This window comes from Hippichthys cyanospilos, chromosome 7 (genome assembly GCF_059441005.1).
Source record: "Hippichthys cyanospilos isolate Australia breed blue-spotted pipefish chromosome 7, RoL_Hcya_1.0, whole genome shotgun sequence".
NCBI classification, from domain to species: Eukaryota; Metazoa; Chordata; class Actinopteri; order Syngnathiformes; family Syngnathidae; genus Hippichthys; species Hippichthys cyanospilos.
In genome coordinates this window covers 9,660,290-9,674,344 of record NC_142375.1, presented here as the reverse complement: position 1 = coordinate 9,674,344, position 14,055 = coordinate 9,660,290, and the positions used below count along the sequence as shown (strand labels likewise).

The 14,055-nt window shown below is 37.9% G+C and overlaps 1 protein-coding gene across 2 annotated transcripts; it reads left to right on the top strand.

Annotated features, from left to right (window-relative positions):
• Positions 1-8,236: 8,236 nt before the first annotated feature.
• notum2 (notum pectinacetylesterase 2) lies at positions 8,237-13,399 on the top strand. 2 transcript variants are annotated; one of them, XM_088419843.1, is made up of 12 exons: positions 8,237-8,446; positions 8,477-8,544; positions 8,744-8,796; positions 9,740-9,835; positions 9,915-9,975; positions 10,064-10,176; positions 10,273-10,375; positions 10,724-10,912; positions 11,054-11,154; positions 11,917-12,064; positions 12,152-12,199; positions 13,096-13,399. In XM_088419843.1, the coding sequence occupies exons 1-12, from the start codon at positions 8,237-8,239 to the stop codon at positions 13,397-13,399; spliced, it is 1,494 nt and encodes a 497-aa protein (XP_088275969.1). The 2 variants fall into 2 exon arrangements, with proteins under 2 accessions (XP_088275969.1, XP_088275968.1); XM_088419842.1 differs by having other exon boundaries at positions 8,237-8,544.
• The last annotated feature ends 656 nt before the right edge of the window (positions 13,400-14,055 follow it).

The following is a 14,055-nucleotide window of genomic DNA, read 5'->3' as shown; positions in this document are numbered from 1 at the left end:
AACAGTCTCCATGTGAGCAGAAGGATCTTGGAGCTTGTTTGTTTCCTTTGATCTATTTTCTTTTACATGAAGTCAGAGTAGTTATTTTAGCTGAGGTGCATTGCTCATCAGATCTGACATTAAGGGTCAATGGGTCACATAGCCGCCATTTCCAAAAAGTAACTTGTTCTTTTCATGCGATAAATGATGGCATGCCTCTTGTTATGACTTTGAGGGACAATGTAAGGGCACATAGTGAATGATTGAAAACTGCAGCAAAAAAGAATTTTCCGTCCGGTTAATTGGAATAACAGCTGTGGTCATTATAAGGCTCATAATCAATTTCACTTCCTGAAGGAGAGGAAGGTCGTTTTCCTCAACTGAATTTTGTCCATCTTACTAACGTACTTGGTGCTGATTTGTCAATAATAATATTCATGGGATTTTATGGACTATTCTGAAAGCTACGATTAGTTTCATATGGGCCTGTTAAATTACGTATTAAACATTGAGATGAGATGCTGTCTAGTCATCATTCATAAAGTTCAGTTTTATACAAGGTTCAACTGCTTCAATAAAGAAATTAAAGCAGAGTGCCTCTTCATTTGTAGCACTCACTCATAAAATTACTCCACACTAATTTTTGAATGAACTGCTTTTCAACTGTACTGTATTGGACTGCATTGTTTGATCTCCATCCTGAGTGTGCGTGTGCGTGTGTTTGTGAATGTGTGTGCGTGTGCGTGTGTGTGTGTGTGCGTGTGTGTGCGCGCGTGTGTGCGCGCATTCTCAGCATTCCTTTCTCAACATCGCATTCAGAGGAATTTTCAGATTATGGCAACAAGGAATTCAAAAGTACAATAAAACCTAACTAAACTGGGACGGACATGAATAATTGTCATTGTAAATCTGCCACAACTGTAGTAAAATTTTTCGGATACAGCTAGTAATGCCCTTTGGCTTCAGCCTCTGCAGACTGTTGTGTCTTGTCAGGCTTGTCTGCGGTTTTGGGTAACTAATAATTCGCATCGGTTTTGTCTGAAGCACTGATTTATAGGTTGTACATCATTTTACATGTCTGACAACTTTCATTCTTTGGGGAGTGACCTTTTTTTACAGGTGTCATCTCATACTGGCGCTTTAAAAACCAGGGAATATTTTATTCTTTTATTGTAAAGTATGATATTTGTCTCGTGTGTATTGAGCACCAGGAGTAATTCTTCAATAAAAGCTACAATATCAGCATTGTTGCACACAAGCGCCACAGTATTGCAAAGATTATTAAGACCTTAAAGGGCACATCAACACCTAAAATATCTTTACAATATGCTCCATGTGGCACCGCCAGTGTAAACATGGTATTCTGATTAATATTGCCTTTATGGAATATGAGTCAAGCAAAAAAATGTATCCGTTTTTCCTCAATCTCGTGAAGCAGCCATTTCATCACTGAGTGCCAATTGAAATTGATATCACATTTGTCTGGGCTCATGCAGGTAACAACACATCACTGCTCAGTTTGCGAACATCATGTGACAAAAATTAGAAAGGAGGCCGCTGCAAAAGGGAGTTGAGATTAAAAGTTGAGAGTAAAAAATGGCTGTGCGCAGAGGTGGATAAAAATTGCTTCTTAATTAATTAATTAATACTCCACTAACAGGGGATTGACTTGTCCTTTAAGGTAATTCACCTTATGGTAGGCAATCCAAACCTATGTCAAATAGCTAATGCGTTTAGAACCCCAGGTAAATAAACATCAAAATTGTACATACATATTAAAAATTGGTACCAAAATAGTATAGGAAGTGCTTCGTATATATAATATACATGTATACAATCAGAAAAGATCATAAATAAAAATATAGAAAGGATTTATTTATCTTTGAGTGGAGCTTGTTATGTCCATATTGCCCAGTAAGGGTAGCCTGGGCTCATCTACCTTCGTATTTCTTGATTATCTCCAGTTTCGTTTCAATATAAATCATCTTCTTACTTCTCTCTTTAACATCACTAGCAATCTTGGGACCCATGTCTAACCCTTTCAAGTTTGAATTAAGCAGTAAAATGCACCATAAATATTGTTTTGTAACCACTCACGATAGAACAAAGCTTTACCGTTCCGCCATTTTGAAACGAGTGAGGCCAATAGCAGACCACCATCTTCGTGAGGAGACGCTGACCAATAGCAGACCAGCATTGTAGTAAAATGTTGCATGGGGGCATTGACGGCAACAGAAAATAAGTGCAATTACGTAAGATGGAAACAAAACAACACAAATACAGCCAAGCCCCTAGGGTCATAACAAGTGTTTTTGTCGCAAAACCGGGAAAATACCATAAAATCGGGACAAAAAAACTCAGTATTCCGCATCGCAACATGAAAAAATGTAAGCAAGGGACGCTGTAACACGGGAGTCCACTGTATTTACAACTGTGACGTCTTTGATACAGTATATTGTCGCTCCATTGTGTGCAATGACTTCTGATGTTGAAATTGTAAATGTTGATATTATCCTCATTTTTTGCAGTTAATGGGGACAGACCCCCCCTGCGAAAAGTGAAATCTACCCCAACACCACAAAGAAATTTTCAAGCATGTAAATGTGTGTACCATTGCGATATCGACTAATGAGGGTAAAAGTTGCGCAGGGAGCCAATCACGTGCCTTGTACTGTCGAACCGGCAAGCTGAGTGACTGGTTGTCTAGCCAGTCAATCTTGCAAAATAGTCAGTACAAAACACAACGGTGTTGTAATTAGTTTGACTTTCGATTGTAAACTCTGCTTTCCTGTTTTAATGTTTGGTCATGCACGTCTCCACTCAAGGTCAATGTCCAACTGTGCAATTACAGTCATTTCTCAGTCGGGCATGCAAGAAAGAAGCCTTTACTGTGCGTCTCTGCAGGGTAGCTTTTTTTTTTTTTTTTTAAATAAAAAAAAAAAGGCAATGCACTGAGACTGCAAAAGATGAAGCACAAAGTAGCAAGGGAGCACTATTGCTAAAATGTTTTTGTCTTGACTTCTTTAAAGTATGAGGAAGTTAAAACCACTGCTATAGTAATAAATACATTGTAAAATGTTTACTGATTATGTCAACCAAAACCTCTTGACATAGGCTTGCAAAGTATGGTCTCTTCTCGACACCTTAATGTGCGTGCAGCAATTGTCTGAACCTCTCTAAATATTACACGTTGTCCCTTTAAGAAATTTTTATCAAGTGTAAATTACTCTCTCGATGCAACACAATTTTCATAGAAAATAGTGCCGCATAATGACAGAAATACATTTGTTGTTGGCGGATTAACATGGACACTATCAGATCTGAAATAAATTATACATACGACTATGTACATCTTCATGAAATCATAGAGGAGTGTGAGGAAGGGTGCTTGAACAGACACATTCAAGCAATTTTAGCCTGTTGTCCCGATCAATTATACATGTTAAGCAGCAGCACGAGCTGGTAAAACATTCACGCTCAGTCAGGCAACTTTATAAATAGCAAACAGTACACATTCTTCTGTCCAATTTGGCATGCCTGGAGCTGACATACCTGCTGTGTGATGTCACTGGATGCTTTAGTTGAGTTATTCTAAAGGTGATGTAACTACAATACTATACATGCAGTTATAAAACACATACCGGAAAGTAATTGTCCTCTCAAATTGATAGTATGTATGTGGCCTGAAAGGCCACAATTTGGAACAATATTGATTTATATTAATATACCATTCTTGGACTTACAGCATAATGAATTTGGCACTGAGTAGCATTTAGACTGTTATTCCAGATATGGTCTGCTATTGAACTATTGAAAGAATGTGAAAGTTCTGTAGATGTGTGTTATTTAGAAAAGTGTTTGTGTGTTCAGCATGATGTGATGTTTTTCTAATTACAGTATACAATTACAGTATGTACAGTATCAATGGAAGTTTGGTAGTCATTTACTGTGACTACAAGGCCGCTTTGGGCTTCACATCATGGCCCCAAAAACACACGGCCAACTCTTCACTGGAGCACATTGTGCCCCCACCCCCTCCCCCATCCCCCCCATCAAAATGTGCAGGCTGGGATTATAGCTCTCCAGACGCCATATAAATTTAGGAATTTGTGGAATGAGTTGAGTTTTTTGCCACACAAGACTGGTAAATGTACCATTTTCATTTGTAAAACGCCACAAAATTATTTTGTCAGTGCATAGCAAAAATAAATCAGAGGTTGTCTTAGTCCGTCTCCAAAAGCTCACTTAAATTCCAAAGCACATTTCTGTCTGTTATTTACAATATTGCTCTGAGGTCATGTGAGGTAAGTCTACTTTTATTCATACCTGATGCGTATAGTACCTAATTATTCTGTAGTAGTTTATGTATATGTGCATCAATTCAAAATGATTTGATTGACAAATATGATTTCTGCTTCAAGAAAATTAGATGCAAAGTCTTGATATTTTCTTGGGTATTTGGGTATTTATTGTAATAAGAATGTTTTAACACACGTCGTTTTTCATTTTATATGTCAGAAAGCCCACATTGTTTAGATATTTGCCGCTATTAAATGAACAGTTAACCTATTAAGCGCCATTTTTTCAATATATTTTTATATTACTAGTTGATAAGGCTGTAGCTTGATAACGGTTAACAATAAAGGCATACCGAGTAAATGTTGCTTTGTGCAATTTTGCTAGCTTGGCGCTTAAAGGCTTAATGAATAGATTGACCTAATTTCTGTCTGAGTTTGAAACAGCAGGCTGCATTTGAATGCATCATGTAGTTAGCAATAGTGCTAACGCTGTTTTCTAGCATCCCTAATTAGCAAATTAATATGATTTTTTTTTTTTTATAGGGTTTAAGGTTGCATTGATGTTAGGAGAAAAGTTATGTCATGGCACTAAAAACCGAGTTGCAAGGAGTAAAGGCTTGCTGGTGGCAACCACCGCTGCAAAGGCTCACTTCAAAGAATAAGCCAACTACGGCCAAATGCATTGACATCCGTGTATTATTTGGTATGTTTATGTTGAAGCACAGCACATTGTTGGCATGTGGCGTGATCTTGTTATCTGGGTTACTGTGCCCATTGCATTGACGTCCATGTATTTTTTTGGTGTGCTTATTTTAAAGTTAGCCTTGGCCGTGTAACAGAATTAAAACGAAATGACATGTTATTGATTTCTATCTCAGTTATATTTTGAATGTGATCTTAATGAGTCATTTTTTTTTTAGTCATGTTTAGTTATTTCCCGTGCATTCTGCTTCCGTGCTGCTTGGTGTACTTCCGCAATTGACCAGCATCCCCTCAGTTGTAGTTTTACAGTACTCTCTGAGGTTAAAATGCGTTTTTGCTCGGTCACTGTTTTCTTATCTAAATTCTTTAAAAGTTTAAGGTATTTCGGGTACATAATGTTATTGCATACAGGGAGCTGTATTGTTACTACGTGGGGGGGGGGGGGGGGTGTAAAAAAATTCGGGATTGTTAATATTGTTTCCTTTTTGGTGCGAATCCTGTTTTCTTTCGTTATGTAGCTGACAATGGAAAGTGGTTTTATTCGCATTATGAACATGTATGTTTGGTGAATGTTTGGTGAATCCAGGAAGCAGATGCATCATTCATGAATCTTCGATTGTCTTTTTCAGTGGTGCTGTGTTGCAGAGAACAAATCAATAAAAAAAGAAAAACAAAAAATTGTTGGATGTTTGCACAACCCCACACGCGTACATTGGTTACAGCTACTTTTTGCGTGTGACATGATGTTGTTGTCGCTTCATCGAGAGTGCCTGTCCAGCGTAGCTACATGGACACATACAAAAAGCGATTTGTTTAATTTATGTATTTTTATTTATAAAATAGATTTGGGTACAATGTATTTATTGTGAAATTAAAGGCTAAACAGAAGAGCTGATTTTACCTGTTAGAGGGCATCATTATAATGTGTTACGACAGTGAAAGGGCTACAAGACCTTTAGCCCTGGTTTAGTTAAGAAAAAAAAAAAGTTTGCAAAGATAAATAAAGTCTGACTGGCTGTTCACTATTATTTACCAGAAATTAAATTTAATTGGTTTAAAACTTGGCAACAATATACAGTATATTCTGCTCTGTTTGGAAAGAAAAATGGCACCCTGTCCAGTTCAATAAGGAAAAAAAAGAATAACAGTAATGCCATCTCTCTGTTTGTGACAGTCTGTTGATGTGCGGATATAGTTTCAGCAGCCTCTTTCATTTTTTAGCTACGTATTTGGGGTATCTGTTAAACACATTTTTGCAGTGATTTATTAGAAGATGGTCTAGACAACTGAAAGAATGAAGAATTGTTCAGCTTAAGAGATCATATTTAGTATAGTGATGTCTTTAGGGTCCATTTTTACTGCATTTAGGTGATATGATCTCACACACATTTCAGGGGCTCTGTTTTCTTTTTGGCTATAGTTTAAAATAGCTTGAATGCCTGAAAATATGTCAAAAGCTCCTTTTTTTCTTGCTCAACTGCTCTGTCTTGTTTGTGCTGTATTTTATTGATATATTTTTTTATAATTATGATAATCTGGACTATTCAAAAACTGATTGAGCACTGTTTGAATACAGTGGTGATAATTAAGCTTCAAATACAGCACTCAATGACATCTTAAATTTTGAAGGTGCAAGGAATCGAGACCTTTATTTGGGTGTGTAGCTGCCAGTGTTTATTATTGTGATATACGCACTCTTAGTATTTGTGTCTTACTCTTTCGCTCTCCAAACATCCTGCATTCCATTCAGTCCTATCAACCCACACTGCCTTTGTATATTTGGCCTTTCAAGCATCCATCATTTGCTGTGATTGGCATGTTAGGATGGTGTGCATATCATTGATGAGAATTTCAGAGCCCCAAGGCTCATGATCAGCGCTATGTCACCACTGAGTTATCCCATGGGTACAGTTGAGGATCAGTTTCAAACGGTCTGTCTGTCTTCATCAAACGCACTCTCCAAGAGTCTGCAGGCTCCAGACTGACCTGGATGGAAACACAGCCACAGGTAAAACCCTTATGGCACTATCCTTAAAACATCTCAATCAAAGCCGTAAAGTTAAACATTTACTTTATGGCGCACAAGTCTCAGATAAAATTTGAGTATTTCCATTTCTAAATGGAGATAAAACAGTCAAATGCTCAACACTGACCAGCCCTAATGTTAGATACACCTGAACAATTTAAATCGGATTCATTTAGTATAAAAAATTCTAAACATGAGAAGTGAATGACAAAGTGATAGAATTGAATAAATTATATAAAAAAAATATACGAAATGATAAAGATAAAATGAACATTTGAAAGTTTGGTTTCAGTTTAATGAATTACTTGAGATTTTTTTGTTCACAATTGCCCTGCAACATACTGCTACAGTATATGCTTCTAATAGTTTGCCCTTCTCATATCTCAAAGTAATTCAAGTATAAGAAACAACTTCCAGGAAGATACTGTATAGTGCATCATTGCAAAATACACCCGCAACAATAGACTAATTGTTCCATGTAAATGTAAACAGAAGTATGAACTTCATAAAGGTTTATGCTGTGTTTTCTCTTGTATTCACCAACAGAAAAAGGAAATTTGCATTTGCGTCATTTGTGTCTTTAGCTTATCATAACAGAATAAACTGGCAAGGCACAGTGAATTGATGGTTTCTTGAATAAATAACATTTGGATTTGAATGACTTTTCAGTTATTAAAAAAATGCATTTAATATTTTGGATAACCTGTATCAAAACTAGTGTTTTACTTAACTGTTAAAAAATGAGAAATTAGCACAGTCGGGCAGTTGAGCAATCAGACGAGAAAGTGGGGAGAGGTAAGAAAGAAAAGGACGTGGGGGGCAGATATGTTCTTGAGCTGCGGTCAGATGGCAAAGTGCTTTGCTGCTGAATGTGTGCAAAGAAATATGTTAAGGAGATCTTTTCTCCTCACTACTGGTCATCCAGTACCTCCCCTTGACGTGTGTCGTCAGTTGGAGCTTCAAGAGAAAATGGGAGGAACTCAGATCCATATGGTGGCACTATAAAGCTCAGCGATGATTTGCAGGCTTCATAGAAACATAGTCCAATCTTCATTACACCTCAAGACTGCTGTCATCTTCTTCCACCTGATTTCATCATCAGGCCAACGTCTGGGCAACTTGAGCAACTGTCGTTGCTTGTTTTTAAAATAGGTATGTCCACTTCTTATTTTGACAGCTTTTAGCAGAATTTGTGAATGAATTTGTTCGTTGCGCTGTTTCATCTGCAGACATGAGGATAATTGGACATATTGCTTTCCTGCTTTTGCTGGATGGGAGCTGGAGTAAAAATACAAAAGTTCAGTCCACTAAGAAATCTCCTACAAGGGCCCAAGCAGGCAATGGTATCCCGCCTTCACCAGGGGTTGCTCTCACTGCTGGGAGCAATTCAAATAATCGATCAACTGGAAGCACCGGCGAAGTTGAATCTACAAGGGTTCATGTGGCAGGAGCTCGTGGAGCTAAAGTGCAGACAGACGAAATGAGACTGCACTTTCTTACAAACCCGCACGTGACATGTAATGATGGGACACCTGCCGGGTGAGATGGTTATTTGGAATATGAATTCACCTTTCTGTCATATTTCTTCTTTTAATATACAGCAGAGCGTGAATTCCGTTCTCCTTGCGGGATTGTAAACAACTGTAACAAACTTAAAAATGTGAAATGCTAATGGGAGCGCAACACGCCCACCTGTGACTCTCATTGTTCTCAAAGAAAATTATTTGTTCCTGTTCAGGTTTTACCTAAAAGAGAGCAAAGGAAGCCGCAGATGGCTGTTATTTTTGGAAGGTGAGTATTTTAAAAGCACTCTGGTTAATTTGGTCCCCAAGAGGTCAACTTGTTAGGCGTTGACGCCCCCTTTGGAATTTAGAAGGGGATGTCATCTTCTGTTTTTGTCCTTGTTTGGTTGCTGTCATCCTTCTGTGTATTTCGGATTGGGGATATGCATCAAGGTCGCTTCAACTAGATCGCTTATATATTGTAGTCTACCTCAGTGGTTCACAAATGGGCCTAGGTAAGATTTAAAAATACCGTATATTTGAAAAGTAGCATGCATGCAAAAATTGAACAGTAAATTATGTATATCTTTGAAGAAAATGTGTCAATATGAGTAAAGTAAACAAATGTTATATTAGGTAGGCCATTCAATTTCATGATTTACCCCCCCCCCCCCCCCCAAAAAAAAAAAAAAAAAACAGCAACCCATATCAGAATGGTTCAATGAAAACAGTCAATTTGCCACAACTATCGGTACCACCACCTGCAGCACTTGAAAACATAATTTAGCAGAATAAATTAATATAATTGAACTTAGATTAGACTTAGTTATGTCACCAATTTATTTTTGACAGCAAATTAAAAATAATTTCCTTTTTGTTATCCTTTTCTCCCAAATAATTCAAACAAAAACACTATACAAATGGAGTTCTAAAGTTCAATGAAAGAGACAATGTTGGTACTGCACTGGTTTATCTGATTAAACCATTGTAAGTTAGTGTTAGTGGAAAGTTGGGAATAATTTCACAAAATATGCAACTTCTTCATTATGTCAACGATGAAATACAACAAAGTTCAAATATTTAAAGCAAACTTAGTATTAAGTAAAAGGATACTGTACATAGCTGAATCAAGGCTGCAGTTGCACTGCCCTCCAACTATTAGTTATGGAATGATGCAGTAACATTTGGTTCTCATTCTACGCATATTTCATATTGGTCTCTTCTATTTTAAGGGGGCTGGTGCTGTTACAGCAAAGATACTTGTGATTCAAGGTACCAAAATATTCCTCGACTAATGAGCTCATCCGGGTGGCCCCTGACAAAAACTGGTATTTATTGTAAAGAACATTGTTACAATTCCCATAATCAATCCTCCACTTTGCATGTTAAACACTATTTGATTCACAGGTAGCGGCATACTGTCCTCGCAAGCAGCAGAGAATCCGTATTGGCACAACTCAAACATAGTGTAAGAACCTGCATTATCATGTTTTTGAGTAGCTGAGGGATCGTTTAAAGATAGTGGATTCATCAGTGGATGTATCTGTTTTCTGTAGAGTCATCCCATACTGCTCCAGTGATGTTTGGAGTGGCACTGGGCCCGCCCCGCCCCCTCCTCCAAACCAACGACAAGGAAGAGAGGCTCAACAGAATAGAGATGCAAATGCAAGTGCGTCTTTGCAGAAAGGAAATTAGATTTAGTCTGTCGTGTACACAACAGCACGTGCGTACCTCTCCTGCATTCACTGTCTGTATTTCTTCCCAGCTGAGTATGCTTTCATGGGATCGCTCATCATCCGTGAGGTTATCAAAGACCTTGTTCCCAAAGGTATCAAGCAGGCCAAGGTTGTTGTGTTGTCTGGCACAAGGTAAGCTCATTTCAGTGCTCAAGCTGATGGCACCATTTGTAGAAAAAAAAATAAAATATTGGCTCATTAGCAGGGCACTTTTAAACATCAAATTTTGACAAAACGCCGCTTGAAATAGAATTCCATGTTACTTTTAATTCCTTTTCGTGAGTTGACCTGTTGGACTAGTAGTTGTGTGTAGTTTGTCTTTCACAAGCCTTCAGGCTTCAGCCGCTAGGCCCTGACAATGATTTGGACATGTTGTACAAAAATGGATGGAGTTGGACTTTTGGACTTCATTAGTTTAGGGCACAATTCCTGTGGACTCGTGATATTGTGCGCTTAATGATCATTCTGATCTTCCTGCAGTGCTGGGGGTACAGGAGTCTTGCTGAATATCGAGAGAGTGGCCAGTTATTTGGAGCAGCTTGGTGCAGAGGCACAGGTCCGAGGTGTGGTAGACTCAGGCTGGTTTCTCGAAAGTAAACATCAGAGATCACCCAACTGCCCTGAAACAGTTACCTGTTCCCCTGAAGATGCTATCAAGATTGGCCTACGGTAAAGCTATCAAATCTGTTGGCCTGGATTTGTTTTTCTAATTTTTCCGCAAATGGTAATGCATGTCTTTCAAACTTTTCAGATCTTTTGACAATTCTAACGTCAATAAGTAAATCTCATATGTGATTTGCGGTTTTTCAGGCTGTGGAATGGCGCGGTGCCTGATAGGTGTCGTCGGCTCTATAAGAAAGGGGAAGAGTGGCAGTGCTTCTTTGGCCACAAGCTGTATTCTACCCTAACCTGTAAGTTGTCTTCAATATCAGATTACTGGTAAATTTTGTTGAATAGCTCAGTTTCACTATCAGACTAGCCCTCTTGATTATTTTATGCTTTGCAAGGTTGTTGTGAATGTATTGCATCTGCAATCAAAGGGTCCGATTGTTTGGTACAAGGTTTGCAAGTATGCGTATGACAACAAAAAAGTTGAAAAGAGTATTATTAAGAGCTAACATCCAGCCATTTTTATTGTATTCTTGATACTAAGCACCAAAATCACCCCACCCCCATTCGTTACATGACACAAATTTAATTTAATTCCAGGCGTTAAACAATAAAGTGAAGAAAACAAGGTTATCTGATATTTCTTTTCCATGGCCGCAAGTTGATGTTTTCATTTTTCATGGCATTTGAGTGGCCCGGATTGACCTTGCTATTATGGTTAGATCACTTTTTGGATGGCACGATACCTTGTGCTTGTTCAGATGACAACCAGCCGTGGCTTATCTTGCAAACGTTCATAACCACTCACAAAACAGGTGAGCCATAATTGGTCGTCACCTCATTCCTGAGCAACAGTGACGTAGTTTTCACAGCAAGTTGCATAAGGGCTGACCCCTGAGATGAATTAAAAACGAGTGGATTTTGTTGTTTAATTCATATTCCACAAACACAATTTTAATCAGATTTCTGTGCTTGGACTTGTGAGGCCACATAGAAAAAAGTACATATATCTTTTTTTTTTAAATACTAACTGCAGTTACAGCACATCCTTTTTTACTCCGCAGCCCCTCTATTTGTTGTGCAGTGGCTCTTTGATGAGGAACAGCTGAGGGTTGAGAACATCTACATTGGAGGACAGCACATGAGCAATGAGCAGTGGCAATACATACAAAACCTAGGCAGGGAGTTGAAGAACTCCCTGAGAGATGTCACGTATGTTGTCCATCAATAATTACTGGAGCATAATATCATTTAAAAAGGACCCTAACAAGTTACATTCTTGTGTGTGTGATTCTTTAGAGCAGTTTTTGCTCCTTCCTGCCTCTCCCATACAGTGATTACTAAAAGGTAAGATTAGATATGTGGTGATTGCACATTATACTAAGTTTTGTAAAATTGTTGTACCTGACAAACAGGGCCCACTCACCCATTAAGCAATATTATATTGACAGATTCTGTCCACAATCTAATACAAAATGTTATTTTACATAATTCGGTTCTTTGCAGCGACTTATGTAAGAAAGGAAACCTCTTGAATAACTGACAAACTACAGCGTTGAAATAAAAACTGATAAAAAAATATTATTGACCTTTGAATAAATTCCAGAAGTTTTCTGTGGACAAATAAATCTTTTTTCAAGTTGAGAAGCTGTCCAAATTTACAATATTTTGACAACTATACTTGTAACAAAAAACACCTAACATAGATTTAAATTTAAAGCAATGCTTGATTAATATTTCTACAAATGATAATAGTAAATACTTCTCCTATGGCTGATTGCTGTACTGCTAAGTCTCTGTTGAGGCAAGGGCAAATTGTGTGACCATGTCAAAATTAAATTGTGTGACCATGTCAAAATTACTCAGCAAATTAACTATCTTAGTGCGCTGGGAAGCAAAAAAACTGGACAGTAAGTTTCTATTTGCTATTGCTATTGCTATTCTATAGCAACATAACAATCATGAATTGAAGAGAACTTTCCATTTTATTTTTTGTGTGTGACATCCTAGTAAAGGTAATGTTAAAGCTTTAACTTCTCTTAGAAGTGTATGTAAATCATCAGTAGAGTGAGGTCCCCAAATCAAAACTCACCTCAGGTGCCGTATTTACTCGGGCCGGCCCAGCTAAAAAATATTTCTTCCTAAACACGAGAGATACCTCTAGACACATTGCAAGTTTTCACTTCTCACATTTGTCTTTACTTACATCCAATTACTTACTGCACTACTTGCTGCTTTCTCAGGAACTGGATGTCTTTCCAAGTTCGAGGCACTTCTCTGCCGAGGGCCCTCCACTGCTGGGACAGGAGCTTGGAGGCCACTCGTAACAACAGAACTCCAGCCAAAGGCTGTCCTTTCCACTTGGTGGACGGTTGCCATTGGCCTCAGTGCAACCCTACCTGCCCCACACTAGTGAACCAAGCAACCCAACAGGAGCTCACCTTACTCCAGCTTCTGGTAGCCATGGGTCTTGACCTTCGGAGGCTTGGCTTGAATCCCAAAGGAGACACAGCTTTCCTTGCGAGCATGGGGAGCAACGGTGGCTAACATTATAAACCAAGTGCAGCAAGAGTCAGATGTTCACTTTCAATGTTAACATCCAAATAGTACACAAACATTGCTCATGCCATTATTTTCCATTTGGCAAGCTTGTGATCTAAAGCTCAAGCTCTTTTCTCTTTTTTGTTGTTTTTCTTGAAACTTGTTTCAAGTTTTAGCAATGAGTAGGCAAAACAACACTTAAAAACTTGAACTGTGGAAATGAATGGGACTTTTTTTGCAGGACTCGTGGATCATACAAACATCAGCATCACTTAAACAAAAGTTTGTTTTCGCATGGTATTCAACTTTTTTTCTTAAACTTTTTTTTTTTACTAGCTTACCTTATATATTTGTACACTTTCTAAACAGTCATTCGTTAGTTCAGTTGTGTATTTAAACTGAAATTGAAATAGCCAAACTGAAAATGTTTCTAGAAATAAAATACAGTTTGCTGCTGTACATAATGTGAGTTTAAGAAATAAAAACATTTGGTTGTATAAAAAATAATTGTTCATTCATTATAGCATCATATTTTTATTAAGACTATATTAAGACTAGGTAAAACTTATTCATGCATTTATTTTTATTGCATCCTTGATGTACTGAACATCAAGTTGGTATTATCCATCCATCCATCCATCCATTTTTTTTGGAGCTGCGTA